Below are 24,661 nucleotides of genomic sequence, written 5' to 3' on the forward strand. Positions count from 1 at the left end.
GGCTACGCTTGCACTACAACTCTGAACTGGGGAGCTATATCTCTCAAATGCTGTCTGAAATTAATTTGTCAAATTGGTCAGCACAGATTGAGAGAAAAATAAAAGCAATGGGTTTATCCCTAGAACTGTTGTCCATGCTGTCCTTCACCACTGCAGTCCAACAAATTAAAAACAGATTGCTAGATACTGAGCGCCAAGACCTATACAGACCTATCTGGCTAAGAAAACTTGTTCCCCACTAAGTTTTGAGATCTCTCTTAGTACTGGGAAAATGGCCTCATATCTATCAGTCTTGCAGGTGCCACAGCAGCGTAGAGCTTTTTCCCTTGCCAGATGCAACGCCATGCCCTCTGCCGTTCTTTATGGCAGATTTAACAAGACAGCCTACTCAGTCCGATACTGTCTCTGTAAGCAAAAATGTGTGAAGTCAGTTACTCATATTCTTCTTTATTGTAATTTGTATGCAGATCTTCGTCACAAGTATTTACATCCTCTTTTAGTTAGCGTGGTTGATTGTTCTGATGCACTTAAGGCCTATAATCTTTTGAATGATACTTCACTAGTGTCACTGAGAAAGTGGCTAAGTTTCTTTATTCTGTTTTAAAGGCACATCAGAGGATCTCATAGAAACAGTTTATGTTTATGCTTTTCCTGATGTATATGTATGCAATTGCTCCATTTTATCTTTTTTTTAACCAATTTGCTCTGATATACATCTATATATTTTATGCCAATAAAGGCTAACTTGACTTGACTTGTGAGCCTGCAAATGAACTACAATTGAAAGCATAAGACTGTAAACGTATCAGAATGCAGACACAGCATAACCTGCCAGAAGCCTGGCAAAGGCCTTGACGTTATGTGTTAAAAAGTCCGGGGGGGAGAAGCCTGTACTTCCCTGGATTGCTTAAAGATTCTTACTTTCACTTCTGAACTTGTAACATATCAGTGAAGTTCCACCTATGCCTTTATAGCTGAAGTCTGTCTGTGGGTTACTTAGCAAAGCCTCTCGCTGAGGCTGGAGCCCAACTAAAGGAATGAGACAAATGTGGCGGGGAGGAGGGGGAGTAGCCAGGCTGGACTGGGGAGGGGAGGAGAGAAGGCCAAAGAGACTCCACACCCTATGGATGCCTGTGGAGCACTGGTGGACTGATGGGTGGAAGGAGCTGGGCCCTGATTGGTGGAAGAGACAGGAAGCCATGGGCATCAGCCTCTTCATTGCAAACAGGCCCACAGAACATCAGAGGAACAGTGTATGGGGAGGGGGCGGGGGGCAGGGGAAAGTTCTTGTAGAGAAGGTGCCTTCAGAACCTGGAAGAATCCACCTCTGAGTAACCTCACCTTCCTGTCCTCAGAAGGAGAAACACAGTACACTTCATCTTTGTATACTTGTACTGTAAGTGTTGCAATCCAGGGTTTGAAGACCATTGGCTTATAATTTAGAGCCCTAAAATGAAGAAAGAAGACAGGCATTAGGAAAAAAGGAGGACAGGGAAGACTGCTTGGATTTGACTGTGCAGCAGAAGAATGAATTTGGGGTAAGGCAGACTTGCAGAATGAGAGGTCAAGTGGGGTCAAGAGAGGGGAGGGGATGTTGATTCTTGATTGCTGTTCAAAAGTTATAAGTGTGAGGGGAGAAAATGGAATGGTGTGGAGCCATCATTTAAGAACAGCTTTAGGTGTCCAAAGATGTCAACTGTATTGGCCCGATTTAAGCAACAGTGCTGGAAGGCCAGTTTGACTTCATTCCATTTGGGCCAGCCATGACTGCCAGCCAGAGGCCTTGCTCTCAGAAGGGGCTGTGTACAACATTGGTTCTTTGATTTCAGCTTCCTGTAGTCTTCTTATGCCACCACTGAAGCCTCGGCCTGTGCCGTTTGGGACCCCTCGTTCAGTGGAATTTCTGAGTGGACATGAAATAGCTGCTCGAAGTATGCAGCCCCTTTGAACGACCGCCTAGGCCCAGCTTCCAGTGTGCTCTTCTTTCTGCCCTTTTCCTCCAGAAACTTAGAAAAGGGTGTTTGTCCTTGCCAAATGCAATCTATACCTTCTTCAGGGCTGCCATGGAATGAGAGGCAATATCAATCAATCGATATGATCACCATCTACAAGTACTTGAAGGGCTGTCATCTAGAGAATGGTGTGGAATTGTTTTCTGTGGCCCCGGAAGGTAGGACCAGAACCAGTGGGCTAAAATTAAATCAAAAGAATTTCAGGCTCAATATTAGGAAGAACTTCCTGATCGTTAGAGCGATTTCTCAGTGGAACAGGCTTCCTCCGGAGGTAGTGGGCTCTCCTTCCTTGGAGGTTTTTAAACAGAGGCTAGATGGCCATCTGACAGCAATGAGGTGTTTGTGAGTTTCCTGCATTGTGCAGGGGTTGGGCTAGATGACCCTGGAGGTCCTTTCCAACTCTATGATTCTGTGACTCTCCTTGCACTTCTCACTACCTCTTTCTAAGCAAGGAACCAGTTTTAAGTTATTGCTGCAATTTCCTATATATTGATTTGGGGTCCTGCTAGATTAGATGTAAGAGGGAATCCTGTATTAGGTTTCTTTCTTGTTGCTAAAAATTACATCTCATCTTGTATAGGAATCTCCTATTGCATGTGGATAGATTCAAGTGGGTCGCCGTGTTGGTCTGAAATAACAGAGCAAAGTGTGAGTCCAGCCAGGCCCCCTGAAGACCAACACAGTTTAATTCTGGGTAGAAGCTTCCGTGTGCATGCAGACTTCTTCAGATACATTGCATGTATTGATTTAAAATGCTTGTCCATTTATATAAGTGTATTCAAGGTGGTTTACAATCGGAGCAATAAAATATCTACAAAAATAAGTCCATGACAAAGCAAAGAAAGCAGCAGGGAAGACGTCTACATTGGGGGGGGGGGGGTACTCACTAATTCCCATGTCTTCTCAGCTCTCAGGAAAGGGCAGTCATCCCCCATGCAGAGCAGCTGGGAGTGTGGGTGGGGGTGCTAGAGGGGAAGCAAAGTAAATCATAGAATCAAAGAGTTGGAAGGGGCCATACAGGCCAACTAGTCCAACCTCCTGCTCAAGGCAGGACCACACTCTGTTGCCACAGATTCTCAAGCCCTGTTCACATGTCACAAAGAATGCACATACAACCTGCATGGATGCATATGAAAGAAAGAGCAGTGTGCATTCTATTTACCAATAAAACCAGGGACCAGAACTTGGATAAATGTGATGTTAGTATCACATGTTCAGCTGTACACACATTGCAGGTAACATCAATGCACGTATCAAGAATAATTGTACACTGTACATGGATTGTCTCTGCATTCACTGTCACTCAGGACCACTGTGGTGTAGTAATTACGGCAGGAGTGTCAAACTCATTTGTTACGAGGGCCAGATTTGACATAAATAGGATTTTGTTGGGCCGAGCCATGCGTGTCATAAAATGTAATGCCAGGTAGTGGAGATATAAATGCAATTAAAGATGTGTATACAAAGATGCTCAACGCTTTTGTGATATTTTGTTTCAAACGAAAAGGTGGGGGAATCGTAGGATTTGGCAAAGCAATTTTAAAAATAAAAAATATAAAATATAAAAGTACAAGGATCACAGCAGAAACAAAAAATATAAAATGCTCTGAGTCTAGGAAAATATGAAATGGCTGGGCATTGCAAGCTTCTCCCCTCCCCCACCAGTCTACTCAGATTGACAATGGCTCTCCAGTGTAATATCCCCCTTTGGCTGTGGGTTCCCAGGTTAGAGTACTCACTAGTTACGGTCCATTCAGCAGAGACAAACTGGCTCAAAGCATCAACCCTTTATGTTCAAGGAACTTCAACTTACCATAAACACTGCAAAAGTGAAACTGTTTTAGCTCCACTCCATTGAAACACATTGCAGCACAAAGTTGCAAGGAAAACATGGAATGGATTTTCCATTAATGTCTCCGGGCCCAGATAGACCAATCTGTTTGGGTGCAGAGACCTTAATGGAAAATCCATTCTGGGTTTTCCTTGCAGCTTTGCAAGCCCAGAAGGAGCAGGCAAAGGCAAGGCAGAAGAAGAAGACTGCAGATTTATACCCTGCCCTTCTCTGAATTGGACTCAGAGCAGCTTACAATCTCCTTTCTCCCCCACAACAGACACCCTGTGAGGTGGGTGGGGCTGAGAGGGCTCTCACAGCAGCTGCCCTTTCAAGGACAACCTCTGCCAGAGCTGTGGCTGACCCAAGGCCGTTCCAGCAACTGCAAGTGGAGGAGTGGGGAATCAAACCCAGTTCTCCCAGATAAGAGTCTGCGCACTTCACCACTTCACCAAACTGGCTCTCTGGGAACCTCATTGGCAGCCTCTGAGCTTCAAAGGGTGAGGAGGGGGGGAGAAAACTGCAGCAGGCCTGATGGAAGCCCTGGGCACGCCAGGTGTGGGCTGGTAGTTTGACAGCCCTGGGTTAGGGTATGAATAAATGCATTTTTTCCCTGGGAGGTTAGAAATGAGCAAATCCTTTACTTTGCATTTTAAAAGTCCACCACCCCCCCCCCCCTGCTGAGAATAGGCAGGAGGTGAGAGGAGTCTGTGGAAATGTTTTCCAGACATACTTTAGCTCACCTTAATTCAAATGCTGATAGATCTAGCATAGGGTTGCCAACCCCCAGGTGGGGACAGGGGATCCCCCGGTTTGGAGGCCCTCCCCCCGCTTCAGGGTCGTCAGAAAGCAGGGGGAGGGGAGGGAAATGTCTGCTGGCAACTCTGTTATTCCCTATGGAGATTTATTCCCATAGAAAATCATGGAGAATTGATCCGAGGGTATCTGGGGCTCGGGGGGGGGCTGTTTTTTGGGGTAGAGGCACCAGATTTTCAGTATAGCATCTAGTACCTCTCCCCAAAATACCCCCCAAGTTTCAAAATGATTGGACCAAGGGGTCCAATTTTATGAGCCCCAAAAGAAGGTGCCCCTATCCTTCATTATTTCCTATGGAAGGAAAGAATTGAAAAGGTGTGCCGTCCCTTTAAATGTGATGGCCAGAACTCCCTTTGGAGTTCAATTATGCTTGTCACAGCCTTGATCTTGGCTCCACCCCAATGCCTCCTGGCTCCACCCCCAAAGTACCGAGATATTTCTTGAATTGGACTTGGCAACCCTAATCTAGCAGGAGAGCTAATGGGTGGGTCAAGATCTCCCTCCTAGGAGGGAACAGAGCTTTGGAGGAATGAAATGCTAGAGGGGCTCTAGGAAGGAAAGGCCCTGGAAAAGCCTTTTTGACCTGGTGTGATCTGGTCAGTGGGTGGAGAAACAGGAAGGAGGTCTCTTTTCCTTGGGTGCTGAATCCATGAGAATACACAGACCTTTCCACTTGGAAGGATCTTCAAGGTCATCATAACTGTAGAGATCTAGAACTCCTAAGGAAAAGGAGCCTATCCTCTTTTAACACTGACACATGCATAGAGGGACAGAGGAATGGCATTTTACCCGTTTCTTTTGGGATTCCTTGCTTAGCCTGGTGCCATGCTAAAAGTAGGCTTGTAAACATTTTCTTTTTAATATATAACTTTTGATGCCACATAGACCTCCCCTGTCTTGGAGACGCGATTTGGTTTCTATTCGGCTCCATTTCCTGCGGGCAGGGGAGCCCCCGGGGGAGGGAAGGGAAGGGAAGGGAAGCTGGTCTCCCCGGGCAGCTGGTCTCCCCGAGCATGCGGGCTCTCTGCCCCTTCGCCAGGCGCGCGCAAGAGGCCCCAGCAGCACTTCGCCGCTATGCCCCGATGGAGCCGCCCAGAGGAACCCGGCAGGAGCTCCCCGTCCGTCCGCCCGTCGCCTTGTGCGCGGCCGCTGCAGCTCGAGCTCCTCCTCCTCCTCCTCCTCGTGGTAGCTGAGAAGCGGGGCGGGGGGGGGAGCGGGCCGGGGCCCCCAGCCCACCCCTCGCGCCTCCCCTGACGGCCTTTGTCTCCGCAGATGCGCCCGCCCTCGGCCGCCCTGCCGCGCCATGTCATCCCCGCAGCTGCTGCGCATTGAGCTCCCCAACTTCGGCAGCACCGTGCTGGGCGCCCTGAACGAGCAGCGGCTGCTGGGCCTCTACTGCGACGTGTGCATCGTGGTGAAGGGCCAGGCCTTCAAGGCCCACCGCGCCGTGCTGGCGGCCAGCAGCCTCTACTTCCGCGACCTCTTCAGCGGCAGCGGCAAGAGCACCTTCGAGCTGCCCGGCTCCGTGCCGCCCGCCTGCTTCCAGCAGATCCTCGCCTTCTGCTACACCGGCAGGCTCACCATGGCGGCCAGCGAGCAGCTCGTGGTCATGTACACCGCCGGCTTCCTGCAGATCCAGCACATCGTGGAGAAGGGCACCGACCTCATGTTCAAAGCCAGCTCGCCCCACTGCGACTCCCAGACGGCCGCGAGCGAAGAGCCCGGCTCCGCGCCGCACAGCCCCACCAACCCCGCGCAGCAGCAGCAGCAGCAGCAGGCCGCCGCCCCCGGGCCCTACCTCGTCTCCCCGGCCCTGCCCATCCCCCTGCTCAGCCGCGTCAAGCACGAACAGATGGAGCTGCCGCCCGCAGCCGCCAAGAGGGCCCTGGAGGCCCCTGCCCTGAAGTTGTCCCGCGTCTCCTACTATGGAGTGCCCAGCCTCGCCTCTCTGCTCCCAAGCGCGCCCCCGGGGCCGTACTCGCAAGGGGAGCGCACCAGCCCCGGCGGCAGCAGCAGCATCCCGACCACCGACAGCCCCACCTCCTATCACAACGAGGAGGATGAAGAGGAGGACGAAGCTTACGACACCATGGTGGAAGAGCAGTATGGGCAGATGTTCATCAAAGCCACGGGGGGCTATACAGGTGGGTTAGTTTCATCCCAGTGTCTTTTCCGCTTTCCACCCCCAGCTGACCTCTTTGAATCACTTTATTTTCCCCTTTAATCCAAGCTTAATGGAGCATATAGAAAAGCATTCTTTGCCCATTTTGTATATCTTGCTTTCCCCCCCTCCAAAAACAGTTTTCTCAGTTAATTCCAGATGTTTCCCATTTGCTTCCATGCCAACCCATGATTTATCAGAAGTTGCGTCCAGATACAATGCTCATGCTCTCCACAGATTTGCCTCATAACATTTTCTCAATCCCCATTAATCCACCCTCCTTTCTCTAAAGAACCTGCATGTCTTCGTTTTTTACTTTTAGATGTAAAATTAAGATTTTTTTTGCCACCTTGCCAAGTCTTTTGGTATAATTTCTATGGGAAGTATTTGAAAAAGATATTTAATGTTAGTAGCAACACCATTTTCATGGCACTAATTCTACTCATAATTGTCAAATGTATCTGGGATCATCTTTTAATATTTTATTTGAAATAGTTATTCCCAGATATTTAAATGATTTATGAAATATTGGGAAACCTAGATCCTTTTGGATTTTATATTGTATTTTTGGTTTAATATTTATATATAATACTAGCAATAAGGCCTGTTGTGGGGAGAAATACAGTGGGCACTAGAAATTTGCTATGGATAAGTTTCATGGCCTTGGGGGTGGGCTGGGAAGGGAAAGGAAAGATGGAGGAAAGGTATGTCGAGAAGACAGCTATTGGGAAGGGAAATGGAGAAAGTGGGGAAATGTGGGGTAAAAAAAGGTAAAGGTAGTCCCCTGTGCAAGCACCAGTCATTTCCGACTCTGGGGTGACATTGTTTTCACGGCAGACTTTTTACGGGGTGGTTTGCCATTGTCTTCCTCAGTCATCTACACTTTCCCCCCAGCAAGCTGGGCACTCATTTTATGGACCTTGGAAGGATGGAAGGCTGAGGCAACCTCCAGCCGGCTACCTGAACCCAGCTTCCGCCGGGATCAAACTCAGGTCGTGAGCAGAGCTTAAAACTGCAGTGCTGCAGCTTTACCACTCTGTGCCATGGGGCTCTCAAATGTGGGGTAGGTTATCAGAAAAGGGGGGTTCTTGAGAAAGAAGGGATGGGGGCAAAAGAGATAGGGGTAGATTGCTTTCCATCTCCTCCCCCTTCCCTGCAGCCTTTCTCTAGGAATAGTGTAGTCTTTCTCTGCAGTGGGGATCAAAGCAACTTACATCATAATGAAGATGATATTAGATTTATATCCCACCCTCCACTCTGAATCTCAGAGTCTCAGATCAGCTCACAGTCTCCTTTATCTTCCTCCCCCACAACAGACACCCTGTGGGGTGGGGCTGAGAGGACACACATGGCAGCTGCTCTTCCAGGGACAGCTCTGCCAGAGCTATGGCTGACCTAAGGCCATTCCAGCAGTTGCAAGTGAAGGAGTGGGGAATGAAATGAGTCGGCACACTTAACCACTACACCAAACTGGCTCATTCTCCCCTTCCCTCTTTTGATCTGCACAACAACCCTGGGGCTGAATGTCTGTGACTGGTCCAAAATCACCCAGTCAACTTCCACAGCGAGAAGCTGGATCTGGCAGACCCTGCTGTAAATTGCCAACTGGCACATCACACTGACTGTCATGGGGTGGAGATTGACCTCAGCTGGGTATAATGACTCAGTGTACCATTTTCTCCAGGGGAACTGATAACTGCCCATCTGGAAACCAGTTGTAGTTCTGACTGTACTCCAGGCCTCACCTGGAGACTATATAGCAACCAAACAGAGTAACGTGAAAAGGTAGAGCAGGAGAGAGCCACATAGGCACTCATGTTAAATCAACCTCAAATCCTTAGAAATTCAATTATTTACGCAACTGGGATGCGTTAAATGCCCTGTTTCATGCGAGGCTTCAACAAGCTTCGGCAGTGACTAAAACCATTCATATTGGAGACCAGCGCTCCATTCGTATTGGAGACCAATGCCGCCAATTGTCTATTGAAGGTAGGAGCGTTGGTCTCCAATATGAAGGTTTTAGTCATTGCCGAAGCTCGTTGAAGCCTCGCGTGAAACAGGGCATTTAGCGCATCCCTGTTGCGTCTTACTGCCTTGTTGCATTCCATCCAGATATTGGCTAACAGAGGAAAATTGGAGCACTGGACTCTGTTTTCACGGCATTGCACACTACTTCCCGACTCCAATTTCAAGAAACAAACTGTCGGACATCAATATAGGACTGGTTGTTTCGGGAGTAGTTCTTTGCACTTTGTGATGCGCTGTATTTTCTATGAATAATTTGTTATATAAATAATTGCATTTCTAAGGATTTGAGGTTGATTTAACGTGAATGCCTATGTGGCTCTCTCCTCCTGCTCACCTGGAGATTGGCAGCAATGGTTCTCCAGGAGGAACTGACTGGTTGGGGGGGGGTGGAGTCTGTGGCATTGTACCTGCCTAAGTTCCCACTCTTCCTCAAACCCCACCCTCTCCAGGCTCCACCCCTCAAATCTCCAAGAATTTCCCAACCTGGAGTTGGCAACCCTCTCTCCTTCCCAACCAACCATCAACCTACCTTTATCTGCCTGACTGACTTCAACTTTCCATCTCGTCCTCCCCTCCCAGTCTTTCTCCACAGTGAGGACCAAAGCAGCTTACATACCCTGTGAGGTAGGTTAGGCTGGAAGTCTGTGAGTGGTCCAAAATCACCCAGTCAGCTTCCACAGTAGGAATCTGCATCTTGCAGATCCTGTCCTGAAGCTCTGACTGTCACGTCACAGCGGCAATCAAAGTTATTGTGGACTGAAACCATATATAATACATTCACTTAAATGTACTTTAAATATGATAATTTTAAGAGATGAACCGGACTCTCTTTCTTACATTTACTAAATAAATGCAGCACCATCCCCTTCAATGATACATGAATGAGGTATTTAAAACATTTAAATAGTATTTAAAACATTTTAAAATCATACCAGAAACTTACTATTTCTGTGAGGATCTATTGAAACACCATTTGTGAATCTTTACTATAGCATTGAGTCTTTACTATATAACTGTGTTTTATACCTTTAAGGAAGAGATATCCAAGACACGGTTGCATGGAGTTACCTAGAATAGTTTTCTTTAAATAAGAGTTAATTTTCAAGCTTTTTGGAGAGAGCATTTTGCTAGGCAAATTTAGAAGGCCTTTGCATGTGTTTAGAGAAGATGTTAAGACCTGGCTGGCTCCCAATATTAACACTGAATTGTAATAAGAAGCTGATAACTTTGAAAAAAATAGAAATACTGTTGACTTTTGATGAAATGAGCCTACATCCAGGTGCTCATTGGATGGACTTTTCTTTGTAACGTTGTAATATTGAACTTATTTATAATGCGTTTAAAAGAATTTATGACTTTTTAAAATGTTTTACTAAATATTATTAGCTAGTATATCGCAGTGTTTGGTTTTTTTGTAATTTCTGAACAGGAGCAACCAGCCAGACCCAATTAAGTTATACTAGTCAGGTGGCATCAAGTCACCCAGACAGTGCTGCCAGGTCTCGAGTAAGAAACCTCCAGGAGGAGGCTGAAGATATCCTGTTATCACACCCAAACTCCAGACAACAGATCTCTTTCCCCTTGGAGACTCTATGGTGTTATATTTAGCTGGGGCCTTTCCCCTCCCCCAATGTCTGGCTTCTGTAGACTTCACCAAAAAATCTCCAGGAATTTCCCACCAACCTGGAACTGACTGCCCTAGTCAGGACTGGGTCCAGTGAGTTCTCTCTCAGTGGCCAAAATAGGCTGAGAAAAGACATCCTCCCTCAGCCTTTTACTGACAGAATGAAGCTTGGCTATAGGATTGCCAGGTCCAATTCAGAAAATACCTGGAGACTCTGAGGGTGGAGCCAGGAGACTTTCCGATTCACCCTCCCCCCCCCCAAAAAAAAACAATGCCATTCCTCTGAATACAGTCTTCATTTCCTTGATCCCCAGCAGCTGACTGCATTTCCACTAAATGAAAGTGAACACATACACACACAAAGCAGCCAAATAAACACAGTTTGCAAGCACACACTTCTGTGATCTCATTGGGCAGTTTACTCACTGGAGCAATTTACTCACTGGAACTGCTTAATGTAACTATCTGCTGTATTTCAACCAACAGGAAACCGAAAGCAAAGCAGCTTCAAACAAACAGAAGGGGCTCTTTTCATTTCCCTTCCTTTTACACGCTCACCAGGAAGACCCAGGAGCCCTCAGCCAATTGAGGAAAGCTTTCAGTGGCTGTTTCCCTCCTCTTCCTATCCTCAGCCAATGGAATGCAACAGACCTTCGCTGATGGTTTGACAGGCCAAAGGTTGATGCAACACAGTCCCAACCAATCAGGGTGCTCCATTTTGCCACCACGAAAGGGCTTTTATATATATAGGATTACATATTAATAATTAATATGTAATTCTTCCACATTCACAGATCTCTCTCTTTCATTCTAGTAGAGCTTCTTTAGGGTTTACAGTTAACACTGCCGTGTCATCCACAAACATATTAATTGTATGTACTTGACTGTTTACTTTCAACTCTAATATTTTTATTGGTCTTTGTGGGTGTTGCCAAAGGTTCTAATAAGAGAACAAAAAACAAGGGTGAAAGGGGACAGCCCCTGTTTAGTTCCTCTTGTTAGGAGGAAACTTTCCAAGTAAAAATCATTAACTTGCGCTCTAGCTTTTGAGTTTTGATAGAATGATTGTATTTCATTTATACAATATTGTCCAATATTTAATTTTACTAAAGGTCCAATAATTAAAGTCCCATTCCAAATTATCAATTCCCTTCTGTGCACCTATAGATACAATAGCTAGAGACATATTTTTCCTCTTGTGAACGGCATTTAATGTTCTTTTTGGGGGGGCAGGGTCCAATATTTTCCCTTTGGAGTATAAATTCTGACTGATCTGAAGAGACCTAGTCTTTTTATTATAACATTCAATTCTAGATGCGAGAACTGCAGTGAATAATTTTGCATCCTGGTTTAATAACGCTATTGATCACTAAGAATCCAGCTTTCTATTTGTTTACCAGTTTTTAAAATCACTGTGATTCTTGTGTCTTCCCCTGAATGTGGTGATTGTTCATCTTTTATTATCTGATTTAGTAATGTTGTCATATGTGGTAGTAATGTTATAAACAGGTTTCCCTTTGAACCTCCAAAAGAAAAACGAAGTCAGTCAAGTAGATCCGTTCCTAAGTTTTTACTGATATCAGCAGGAGCAATACACATCAGGCAAGCTCAAGCTCATTAACAAAATCCCATGCAATTTATCCTGATCCTGACTGATAGGCCCCTCCCCTGCCATCTCATTGGATGAGACAGCAAGGTTTACAACTTTCCTTACACACACAATTTGCATATCAACTCCTTAATATGAATCCCCGCCTTCAACATGTATTCCTTGTCCATGCAAATGAAGCAATTACCTATGCTAGACATGTTAGTGAATATTTATGAAGCTATTAAGCATGCTCAGTGTCCACCCATAGCCCCCATCCCATCACACTTTCATTCCTCACTGCCAAGATGGCCTTGAGATGTATCAAACTCTGTCTAACACAGAGACTTCACTATAATATGTAGCATCTCTAAGTTTCACTCCTGCTTCTCTGTTGACTAAAGTTAACCCTTGCACATTGGGTTTCACTTCAGCTCAAACATCAAAATCATTTCCCTCAATCCCCACTCTTTTTCTTTGAGCTGAAGTGACTTCCAGATGTGCCAACATAAATTTTACCTTTTAAGTTTGTGTTGTTGCTTTCATCATCCCATTTCTTAAATGCTACCAGCAAATAGGTAAGCATAGCTAAGCAACAACATTATCTACAATTATATTTCAAGCACTAATATCTCTTTTTAACCAAATCTAATTTGATAACCAAGAAAATAACTGTTCCAAAATACCCTTTTGGATTCATAGAAACACTATTCAAACCCTCCTTACAAGTCTGACTTAATATATTACAAGCACCCCCTTTTGCTGCAAATAATCTAAAGTTATTCTATTTTGTTGTGTATATGTTTTTAGCTGCTAAAGATCTCCACCTATTTTTTGAGAACTCTACAAATAGCATTTCCAAATACCATTCCATCTTGAAATTGAACAAATTAAACATGTATAGAAAAACTGCAGATCCTATACTTATCCCTATAATATTTTCTCTAGGTTGTACCACTAATTCTTTACCAGCACAAAACTCCTCAGTTACTTGAATTCCATTTTTGGATACTTTTTGGTGCCATTCTAGTAAATCTTTGCTTTTCACCAGAATGACAAAGAGTTTGCTACTTGTTTACATTCCCTATGATAGTTTGAAAACTTTCCTCCCTTCTTTTAGAAAATATATTCCAGGAGGAGTAATACATCCTTGCCTACAAATACACATACTATTTGAAGAATGATATTGCCCTACATCTGCATTACCAAAGTGAGCCAGTCTAGACGCCTTGTAATATTTCCATCCACTTGCATTAACTGGAATTGGCAACCACTCTGTTGATTTTGGTGGTTTAATTCCACAAGTGGTCTCTGTTTGAGTACATCTATAACTACATTCTGACCATTGCCACACAGAACATTTAGTGATCTCTTTCAAACAAGTTTTATTCCCTTTTTACCAATTTGCTTAAATGGGTTATATACCCAGACTATACCAATATGTTGGGGACATCCTTTATGCCCTTCCTCACTTCCTATACTATTTCAAGCCCATCCATATTCAAACCAACTCCCAGTTACTTTATTAGGCCTTTTTGTTATGTTATAATTGATATTATTGATAATAATTGGTATCCCATGCCATAAGCTTCTAGTATCTAATTGAGGTCCCCAAGGATAACATAGCAACTAATTTCCAAATGTGATCTCATGGACTTGTAATAATAAATTCCCTTCTGCAATGAAAAAATAAAACTCACATAGACCACCTATGATACCAAATATAAGCTTCTCAATTGTTGGGACCCAACCCCATTTCTAATCTGGCCCATGGGGATCTAACTCCCCCTCTGGGCTTTCTAAATCTTGGTTTCTAAAGAACCTTTCTTTAGTTTCTTCCCATGATTCCATTTTAGGACTACAAGGTCTACAAAATAATCCTCTTGTTTTCCCAAAACTCCTTATTCTCTTTTAACTTTGGGCATATTTCTGTTGGATCTGGTACTAGAAGGGAAGTGTTTTTAAATTTGTAGCGCCTAGTCACCAATAGTTTCCACCCAGAAGGACTCCTTAACTGGAGTGTAGAACAGTTCCCACCCTGATTGTTTAGCGTATGTTATTAAAAACAAAGACAGTCTTAGTTTAAACTCTTTGGAACTTGTGTTTTGAGTATACCATGTCCATTCATTGCAAACACCTCTCTTGTTTTCTACTTGGTAGTGTCTTAACTCTTCATGTGGGCAAATGTTGAACTTACCAATCAGTCTCTTTGGACCATTTCCCCTTACCCTTAATAGAAACCCCCTTGTTAGTAGCTCCCAACAATCAGTCGGGGTCAGTGGTGTTGAATTCTTTAACAACCACTGCCGGTATTTGTCCATATACTTCTAAATACCAAAAGAAAAGAAAATGTATGATTAAAAACTCAAAGAATATCCAATGACACTTCTCTTCAACCTTTACTCCTGAGGATGTCATGTAAATAATTAGTCCCTATCTATTTCATTATTGTCACATCCCTCCTTTGTCTCACTCCTATCACAATTATGTCTTATCCGTTTATCTCTCCTGGTTAATATTCTGAATTAATGTAATCCATCCGCGTAAATCTTTCCAATATTTGCTTAGACCAGGGGTGGGGAACCTTTTTTTTGCCAAGGGCCATATGGATATTTATAACATCATTTGTGGGCCATAAAAAATTATCAACTTAAAAAACAGTGGTCCGCCGAAGGCGATTGATTCAGGCCAGCAAAATTAATGCAAATAATTGTTTTTCTATTTGAAGTCATGTGGGGCCTAATCTGGCACACACACACATGGTCCACCGCCCTAGGCAAATGCCTAGGTCCAGGGCTTTTTTGTAGAAAAAGCCCAGCAGGAACTCAGTACCATATTAGACCACATCCCCTAATATTAACATATTAGGCCACACACTCATTAGCATATTAGGCCACACCATCTGGGATAATCAAGTGCAAACTGAACTGTGACAGTAACTTTTCCGGGCCCTTCAGCAATTCTGGCCAGCCAGCCAGGCCCCAGGGAGGCTGCCACATGGCTTGGTTCGGCCCAGCAATCCCCGAGGGCCACACCAAGTGATCTTGAGGGCCACATACGGCCCTCGGGAAGGAGGTTCCCCACCCCTGGCTTAGACCAATCCTTGTAGTGTATTTACTATTTTCTGACACACCCACAATCTAGAATCCTTTATGTGTAAATGATTCTATTCCCCTTTTCATTCTGGTAAACCTGAATCTCTTAAGTGTCACACAATCTCCCTTTTGCAACCTCCTCCCACTCCAAAGGTTATAAGAATATATCAAACAATATGCATTGTATAGAGCAATCTCCTCAGAGTCCATTTAACACCTAGAAACTTTTTTTTTTAATTATTTGTTTGTGAGTGTGCTACTGTCCAACAATTTTACTCTGCTCTGGTAAGACCTCACCTGGAGTATTGCGTTCAGTTTTGGGCACCACATTTTAAGAAGGATATAGACAAGCTGGAACGGATCCAGAGGAGGGCGACAAAGATGCTGAGGGGTCTTGAGACCAAGTCCTATGAGGAAAGGCTGAAGGAGCTGGGGATGTCTAGCCTGGAGAAGAGGCAGCTGAGAGGTGATATGATCCCCATCTTCAAGTACTTGAAGGGCTGTCATATAGAGGATGGTGTGGAATTGTTTTCTGTGGCCCCAGAAGGTAGGACTAGAACCAATGGGTTGCAATTAAATAAAAAGAGTTTCCGGCTCAACATTAGGAAGAACTTCCTGACCGTTAGAGCGGTTCCTCAGTGGAACAGGCTTCCTCCTCGGGAGGTGGTGGGCTCTCCTTCCTTGGAGGTTTTTAAACAGAGGCTAGATGGCCATCTGACAGCAATGAAGATCCTGTGAATTTAGGGGGAGGTATTTGTGAGTTTCCTACATTGTGCAGCGGGTTGGACTAGATGACCCTAGAGGTACCTTCCAACTCTATGATTCTAATTTTATCAGCAACATAATCTGTTGGTGCTGGAGCCTCTTTCACTCGTGTGTAATGCGTCCAGCCACTCTCTGCTGTGTGAACTGCTGTTTTACGTACATATGAACTTATGAAGCTGCCTTATACTGAATCAGACCCTTGGTCAATCAAAGTCAGTATTGTCTTCTCAGACTGGCAGCGGCTCTCCAGGGTCTCAAGCTGAGGTTTTTCACACCTATTTTGCCTGGACCCGTTTTTGGAGATTCCAGGGATTGAACCTGGGTCTTTCTGCTTCCCAAGCAGATGCTCTACCACTGAGCCACCGTCCCTCAGCATCACCTTGCAAGGTTCCAACCACTGCTGAGACAACAGCCTTTCCTTCTAAGTCTTGGTTTAAAATCCAGTCACTCAATCCATATCATGGAATCATAGAACCAACCACTTTAACACTTATCTATTAATGGCTTGGAGAGCCACTGTCTCCCTTTTATAATTCCCAACTATAAACACAAATTATACCTTAAGTTCCTTTAACTACACTTTAAATTGCCACATTTCCCAGCACCCCATTTTGTTTCTTTATCTTCTTTAACTGCCACGTTGGTTAGGATATTCTCTATGACCTCTTCCAAAAATTCAATCTGTTACCCACACACATATACAGTAACCAACTGTTCTGTTCCCTTTGCTTCACCAATCCTTAATATTTCTGATATTAATTTTTATCACAGGTCATTTTGTAGAAAAATAGGTGGTGGACCTGATGTTTTGCAGCTGCACCTACTAGCCGATGAACAAGATAGATAGGTGGGGAGGAAGAGGAGAGGCTATCTGAAAGGTTCAGGAGCTGTGCTCCTGTGAGCTCCTGCTGAATTCAAGGCCTGAATTTTATTAATTGTTTATGCTTACTGGTCAGCATTTCCTTTTTCCCTTCAAAATGTCTAAGAGTTTTATCAACCTAAATACACCACCCTTTCCCTTTAATAAAGTTTAAATTTTAAAACATACAATGTACAGGTTTAGCCAGACCAATCCAAAATAATTGTCCCGTTTTACCTCCCCCCGCACCTTACTCCCCTTTACAACATTACACCTTTTCTCCTCTGCCACCTGGAAAGAACCATTTATAAACAGCACTTCCCTGGGGGTAGAGGAACAGTTACCTTTTAACCTGGAGGTTTGTAAATTTTATACCATCATGTTCCTCATAAAATCATAGAATCATAGAGTTAGAAGGGACCTCCAGAGTCATCTAGTCCAACCCCCTGCACAATGCAGGAAATTCACAAATTCCTTTTTACCTTATTCTTTTAAAGTCTTCAGATTCCAAATATGAAGCTGAACTCACTGTTTATCCTATGGTCCAAATTAAGATCCTGTTATTTTAGCAAAATAGCTTCATATTTCAGCAATCTGGAATTTGTCATCCAGTGGCTATCATTATTATATTTAATTGTTTATAAACTACTATTAAAATTATTTCTCAACAAAAGTTATTTCTCTAGGCAGCACAAAAGGTGGCCATTCTCACCCTACTGGATCTAGGAGATCTTTCTTGCCCACTTTTTGGTTAGAAATCCCAAATTCACATAAGACCTTAAAAGAATTTTATTTCCACTTGGGGTCCAATTAAAATTTTTCACTTTTTATTCCACAACTTAATTATGGAATTTTTTTTTACATCATAATCTTCAAATCACAATTATTAGCCTCCACAAAAACTTAAAAATCTTAAAAATCTCTTTTAAATCATGTTTATTTGGTGGTATAATCATGTTACCAATTGACGTATCAATGTTCCCTCCAAGCGGGCGAATCTTGTGAATAAAATTACACTGTAAGCCACTGGCATTAAAATTGTGAGCCACTGCAGAAATTATTGTGCTCTAGGACCACTTTTATAAAAAGTGTGAGTTGACCAAAAATCCCTGAGCCAGCCCAAAGGGAGCACTAGCCCCTACTCATTTAGGGTCAAAGCATCATGTCCTTTTAACAAATGACCTAAACATTTCACTTTTTCTTATACCAAATGTGCTTCAACAACTCCTTTGTTTATTTACAGAACACTGATAAAAAACAGGTTTAAAAGCCATAAATGCTTAAAATTAAAATGCTTAACAAAACTGGAAAGAACTGCCTTCTGAAATAGTAACATTTCAAAAAAAATCATTTATCTACAACTGTCCTTTTATTTTATAAAACTTTAAAAGACAAGATAAACCTCTGTTTAGAAAGAAAAAAAATCCTTGGAGAAAGAGCTTGCCCTCTCCATCTTATCAACATATAATACTGTCTCCCAACATTCCAAAAGGAGGGGCTAGGAACTGGAGGATACCAGTCTGCTGGCAAGAGAAAGACTCACAGTTCGGCCTAAAAAAAAATTCTGCCAAACAATTCACAAGTAAAGCAATTGGATCCATTTTAGCTGCTCCAAATATTTACACTAAAACAATCTCTTAACACCCTTTTTAAAAGGAAGAAATCCTTTTCTCCCTCTCTTTTTTATATATATCCTGCTTTGATCTTTAAACCCTTCTACACTCTCCAGAACTTTCAGCTGTTTTTAAACCTTCTGTGCCACAGTTACCTTGCTCAGCTCCAACCATGAAAGCAAACTCTATATTAACACATTACTACCTTCCAAACACCTTTAATCTCTGACTTTACAGACAACATTCTCTGTATTTCTTTATAATGTTCCAACAACATTTCCAAATTAGTTTACTTAAACAAGACAGAACTTACACTTTTCACTGAGAAGACATGTCACTGCTTTACAAACACCAGATATTAACAAGAACAGGAAGGAAAAGAAAGGAAAAGAGAAAAGAAAATATTCCAACAGATTAATTATTTCCCCCTTCTGTTTTCCAATACTCATTACTATAGATACTTTCTTTGCTATTAGAGAATTCTTTGGGAAAAATCACCCAATCGCCATGTCCAAGTTGAAATTTCTGGAATATTTTAAGAATGCAGCTGCAATCTGGAGAAATTCCAGGAGGTCACCTGGCTACACCTGGAGAATGGTACCCAGTTGATTGCCAAGAGAGTTCCCTTTGGTGTGGCCACACAAAAAGCAGTCAAAATCCCTACCACCTCAATCTTTTAACATATACCTGCATCAGACTGTAGAGTGGAATCTCTAACTGTTCCCCTTGGGTGGAATCTGAGGTGTCCCAATGACACCTCTCTACCCTTTTTGTTCTGTAACTTTTACTTCCCATTATTGTCACGGTCTTACCTTAATTAGTGAGACGTCTCTGTTCCACCAAATGCGAGTTCGCCTTTTAGGCCTTTGAGTGGGCATCAACCCCGCCTGAGAGATCTCCCTGGACTGACTTTCAATAACAGACTTGGGATCTGTCAACGGAGCATCAGCACACCACAGGTCCAGTCAACGGAGCATCAGCACACCACAGAAAATCCGTGTGCTGCACCTTTTCTGATGGTAGTTCACTGGATGAGTGGACAACCTCCAAGGCATACATAAATTCCAGGCCAATGCACTAATTGTTATAAATGGGTTCCCCCTTGAACCTCCAAAAGAAAAACGAAGTCAGTTAAGTAGATCCATTCTAAAGTTTTTACTGATATCAGCAGGAGCAATACACATCAGGCAAGCTCAAGCTCATTAACAAAATCCCATGCAATTTATCCTGATCCTGACTGATAGGCCCCTCCCCTGCCATCTCATTGGATGAGACAGCAAGGTTTGCAACTTTCCTTACACACACAATTTGCATATCAACTCCTTAATATGAATCCCCGCCTTCAACATGTAGTCCATGTCCATGCAATTGAAGCAATTACATATGCTAAGCGTGTTAGTGAATATTTATGAAGCTATTAAGCATGCTCAGTGTCCACCCATAGACCCCATTCCATCACACTTTCATTCCTCACTACCAAGTTGGCTTTGAGATGTATCAAACTCTGTCTAACACAGAGACTTCACTATAATATGTAGCATCTCTAAGTTTCACTCCTGCTTCTCTGTTGGCTAAAGTTAACCCTTGCACATTGGGTTTCACTTCAGCTCAAACATCAAAATCATTTCCCTCAGTAATAAGTCTTTAAATTAGGAGTGTCTAACTCATTTTGTTAGGCGATCTGGATCTGACATAAATCAGACTTTGCCAGGCTGACCTGTATGTGCCATAAAATGTCATGTGAGGTAGCAGAGATATAAAGTTTATAAAGAATACAGGCAAGCACCATTAAATATATTATTTTTTAACTTAAAATACAAACATGCTTAAAACTTGCAATATTTTGTTTAAAATGGAAAGCTGGGGAAATAGTGGGATTGCAATTTTTAAAACAAAATATCAAGAAAAAGCCCAAGGATCACAGTAGAAACTAAAAGCATAAAATACTCTGAGCTTGGGAAAACAATTAAATGGCATTGCAAGCTTCTCTCTCCTGCCCTCCCCCCCCCCCCCCAGGTCTACCCAGATTGGAAACGGCTCCAGTGTAATATCAGCCTTTGGCTGTGGGTTCCCAGGTTAGAGTACTCACTAGGTCCGGTCCATTCAAAAGAGACAAACTGGCTCAAAGCATCAACCTGTTATTTGAAAGGACACAACTCTAGGAAGCATGAGCTTCAGCTGACTATAGGAATGCTGAAAGTGAAACTGATCTCCCCTCCATTGAAATGCATTGCAGCACAAACAGAGTTGCAAGTAAAATGTTATATGGATTTTCCATTAAGGTCTCTAGGCCTTATCTATCTGGGTGCAGAGACCTTAATGGAAAATCCATTCCACATTTTCCTTGCAGCTTCACTTCCTGCTGCAGTCGGCAAAGACAAGGCAGAAAGAGCAGGGAACTTCGGCAGCCTTGATGCTTCAAAAGGTGAGTAGAGGAGGAGGGAGAAAAGAGTCCTGTGGGCCTGATTAAAACCCTGGGCAGGCTCCACACACACACACCCCGCCGCTCACCTCTGCAGCGCTGCAACGCAGCTCCTCCCTCCGTTGCTCCCCCATCAAAGGGCCTGTCCCGCTCCGCCTCTGTGCACGATCAGAGCGCTCCACCTCAGCCCCACCGGCTGTGACGCAGCATGCATCTTATCCTTCTTCAAAGCATGTTCTGGAGGATGCTTCTCCCCCCTCCTTTCTGGAACCCGAAGGGAGGGGAAGCCAAGGATAAGATGCATGCCTCATCACAGCTGGTGGGGCCAAGGTGTGCTCTGATCATGCTGTGGGGGCAGGCAGAGCAGAAGAGAAGGGAGGGGTGGCAGCCGCAGACGAGGCAGGCAAACTAGGTGCTTGCCTAGGGCACCGTGTGCACCAGGTTCCCAACAATCCGGGGGTTGGGGACTGCTGACTTAGGTCGTTTCCTCTTCCTCCTCCCTCTTCTTGTAAGCCTTTATTTGTAACCTCATTACTTTCATGTAGATAGAGCCAGGTTCCAGCTATAACTCTTTCAGAATTTTCAGTGCCTCTCTTAACAAGGTAGCAACGTTAGTTTTATTTTCTCTTTGTATAACTAATTTGAAAGAGAATCCCCAGCAATATTTTATCTTGGTCTCCTGTAATTTTCACACAATATGCAGTGAAAGACTCTCATCCATGCGTTATAAGGAGTACAGAGTGATGTTTATGCAAGACCTAAGTTCTGAAACACTTAGACGATGATGTGCTGTGTGACCAGTTACACAAAACTAGTGGATGAGGAATTCCTGAAGACCAAAATATAGCATAAGTATTGCAAGGGAGGTTCTGTTGGCGACGGCAGGAGTCTGCCTCTCCAAGCTACAAGGGAGGGCAGGAGAATGCGTGGAATCTGCAGCAGACTCGGTGGCCTTGCAGTGAGGCCCTGCCGGTCGGTGGCCACGGCCCCACGGGTTGGAGGAAGGGTTCCAGCCTTGCCTCACCCACCTGGAGGTAGAAAAAGTGGGCAGCCATTATGAGGGGCATGGATTTAGGAGGCCAGGGGTGAGGAGCCACTGCCACTCTGAGGTCTCCCTCGGTTGGTTCCGTATCTCGCCCCCTGTGACCTGGCTACAGTGACCCATACAATAGCCACTTCCAGGCTGCCTTTGACTGGTGCAGAATGTGACAGCACAGGTGCTGCCTTCATTGTCTGTGCGGACACAGACCCACCCTCTGCTGTGCCAACTGCACTGGCTGTCCATTGAGTACCGGATTAGATTCAAGGTGTTGGTGCTTACCTTTAAAGCCCTATATTCCTAGAATCATAGAGTTGGAAGGGACCTTCAGGGTCATCTAGTCCAACCCCTTGCACACTGCAGGAAACTCACAAATACCTCTCCCTAAATACACAGGATCTGATGGCCATCTAGCCTCTGTTTAAGAATCTCCAGGAAAGGAGAGCCCACCACCTCCTGAGGAACTGCTCTAACGGTCAGGAAGTTCTTCCTAGTGTTGAGCCGGAAACTCTTTTGATTCAATTTCAACCTATTGGTTTTGGTCCTACCTTCTGAGGCCACAGAAAACCATCCTCTAGACGACAGCCCTTCAAGTACTTGAAGATGGTGATCATAGGAACTGAGCAGTTCCACCCACTCTTCATAACTGCTGCAGTTTCACTTCCCTGCCTACCATGTTAGGGGCCAGCCTGTCTTCGGGACCACCTCTCCCCATATGAGCCCTGCAGGGCCCTGTGATCAGGGAACCAACATGTCTTGGTGGACCCCGGCCCTGGGGATGTCCAACTTGCCTCATCTAGGGCCAGGGCTTTTTCAGCCCTGGCCACTGCCTGGTGGAATGAACTTTCCTCAGAGATTAGGGCCCTGCCTGCGGGGCCTGTAAAATGGAACTTTTTTGCTGGGCCTTTAGCTGAAGCAGAGGGCATCCCCTTGCTATTCAGTCTCCTCCTCGGGCCTAGAGCCCTGAAATGACTATCTGCATCTGTTGGTGGGCTGTGTAGAGGCACCGGTTACCATGCTGAATTTTCAGATATTTTAATTTGTGGATTTTAAATGTTTTGATTTTAACTGTTATTAACGTTTGATGGCACCTGCCCTGAGCCCACTGGTGGGAAGGGCGGGATACAGATCAAATAAATAAATAAAATTTGTAGCTGGTTGACAGATCGCACCCAAAGAGTGCTTGTGAATGGTTCCTCATCCTCTTGGGGATGAGTGACAAGTGGAGTGGCTCAAGGATCTGTCCTGGGACCTGTTTTGTTCTACATCTTTATAAATGATTTGGATGAAGGAATAGAGAGAATGCTTGTTAAATTTGCAGATGATACTAAATTGGGAGGGGTAGCAAATACAGTAGAAGAAAGAAACAGGATACAGAACAGGGGTGGTCAAACTGTGGCTTCAAGCCATCAGCCAGCTTGAAGAAGACATTTCTCTCTTTAAATTCTGCCTGACTGGGTTGGCTTGGAGAATGCATTTAAAGTTCAAGTTTAAAGTCAACAGTTCACATAGGACAAAAGTGCTTGTGCATTCATTCTTCAACCCAGATCGAACTCCTTGCTGCCACCTCTGACAGAGTACAGCCAGCATGGAAATCACTCGCTTTCTGGTGGCCTGGACTGTGGGTCGGTCCGTACTGTTGGGAGATAGGCTCCTCCTCTTCTGTGCAGGATTGTTCTTCCAGTCGGTCCGGGGGGGGGGGGAGTGGCCTATCCCCAGGGAGTTCTCCAGTTCATTGGCATTTAATGGCATGTATAATGTTGGAAGATGAACAAGTGAACGAGCCTGAGATGGTGTAGTTAATGTTGTTAGGTACAGTGATTGTGTTGTCCGGGTGTATGTGGCAGCAAAGTTGGCACTTGGGTTTACTGCAAGCTCTGGTACTGGAATCCATGATCAGATTAGATGTTGTATTGTTGTGGGTGAGGAGCTGTTTGAGATTAAAATAAGGTTTAAAATAAGGTGTAAAATAAGGTTTACCCTCCCAGTACTTTTGAAAGAGAGCTGCCACTCTCCAATAGAGGTTTTAAGTTGTTGATGATAAGTTGAACCGTTTTCATTTGAGAGTTGTGTATGACCACTAGTGGTGTTCTGTTATTGTCTTGTTTGGGTCTGTCTTGTAACAGGTTTTCTCTGGGTATCATTCTGGCTTTGTTAATCTGTTTCCTGACTTCATCAGGTGGGTGCTTTAGTTCCAGAAAGGTTTGTTGTTGATCCCTTTGGAATGAAAGGCATCAGAAGTGTCTTAAGAGATTCTGAAGGGTGTCTGAAGCTGAATACGAGTCTGCTGCTGACTCTTGTACCATTGTCTTTCTTGCATGCAAATTTTTTACATTGCAGCTCATCATTTTCTTATGTTCAGAGTAAGAAAAAGAGCAAGGACATGGTAGTGAAATTGTAACAGGTAATGAAGAGAGGACGGAACTGCTCAATTCCTACTTTTCCTCAGTCTTCTCTTCTGAGGGAAACGGTGGTCAACATGGAAAAAACAGAACATATAATGAGGATATGAAGTTCCAACCTAGGATCAGCATAGGGGTAGTACATAAACACCTAGTTTCTTTGCATGAAACTTAAGTCTTCAGGGCCAGATGAACTGAATCTAAGGGTTCTAAAAGAACTTGCGGATGTAATTTCTGAACTTCTAGCTAGTATTTTTGAGAATTCTTGAAGAACAGGAGAGGTGCTGGAAGATTGGAGGCAGGCAAATGTTGTCCCAATCTTCAAGAAGGGGAAAAAGGAAAATCCAGGTAACTACCGACCCGTCAGCTTGACATCTATCCCTGGAAAAGTTTAGAACAAATCATC

General features: G+C 44.1%; 1 protein-coding gene across 1 annotated transcript in view; it reads left to right on the top strand.

Annotated features, from left to right (window-relative positions):
- Positions 1–5,962: 5,962 nt before the first annotated feature.
- LOC132565948 (nucleus accumbens-associated protein 2-like) overlaps positions 5,963–24,661 on the top strand; it is a gene marked incomplete at its 3' end in the record, with an annotated part of 28,004 nt that continues 9,305 nt past the window's right edge. The window contains exon 1 of the mRNA XM_060230564.1: positions 5,963–6,803. Coding sequence (XP_060086547.1) covers positions 5,963–6,803 — 841 coding nt within the window. The remainder of the gene's footprint in view (positions 6,804–24,661) is intronic.

Source organism: Heteronotia binoei, unplaced genomic scaffold (assembly GCF_032191835.1).
Source record: "Heteronotia binoei isolate CCM8104 ecotype False Entrance Well unplaced genomic scaffold, APGP_CSIRO_Hbin_v1 ptg002236l, whole genome shotgun sequence".
Lineage (NCBI taxonomy): Eukaryota > Metazoa > Chordata > Lepidosauria > Squamata > Gekkonidae > Heteronotia > Heteronotia binoei.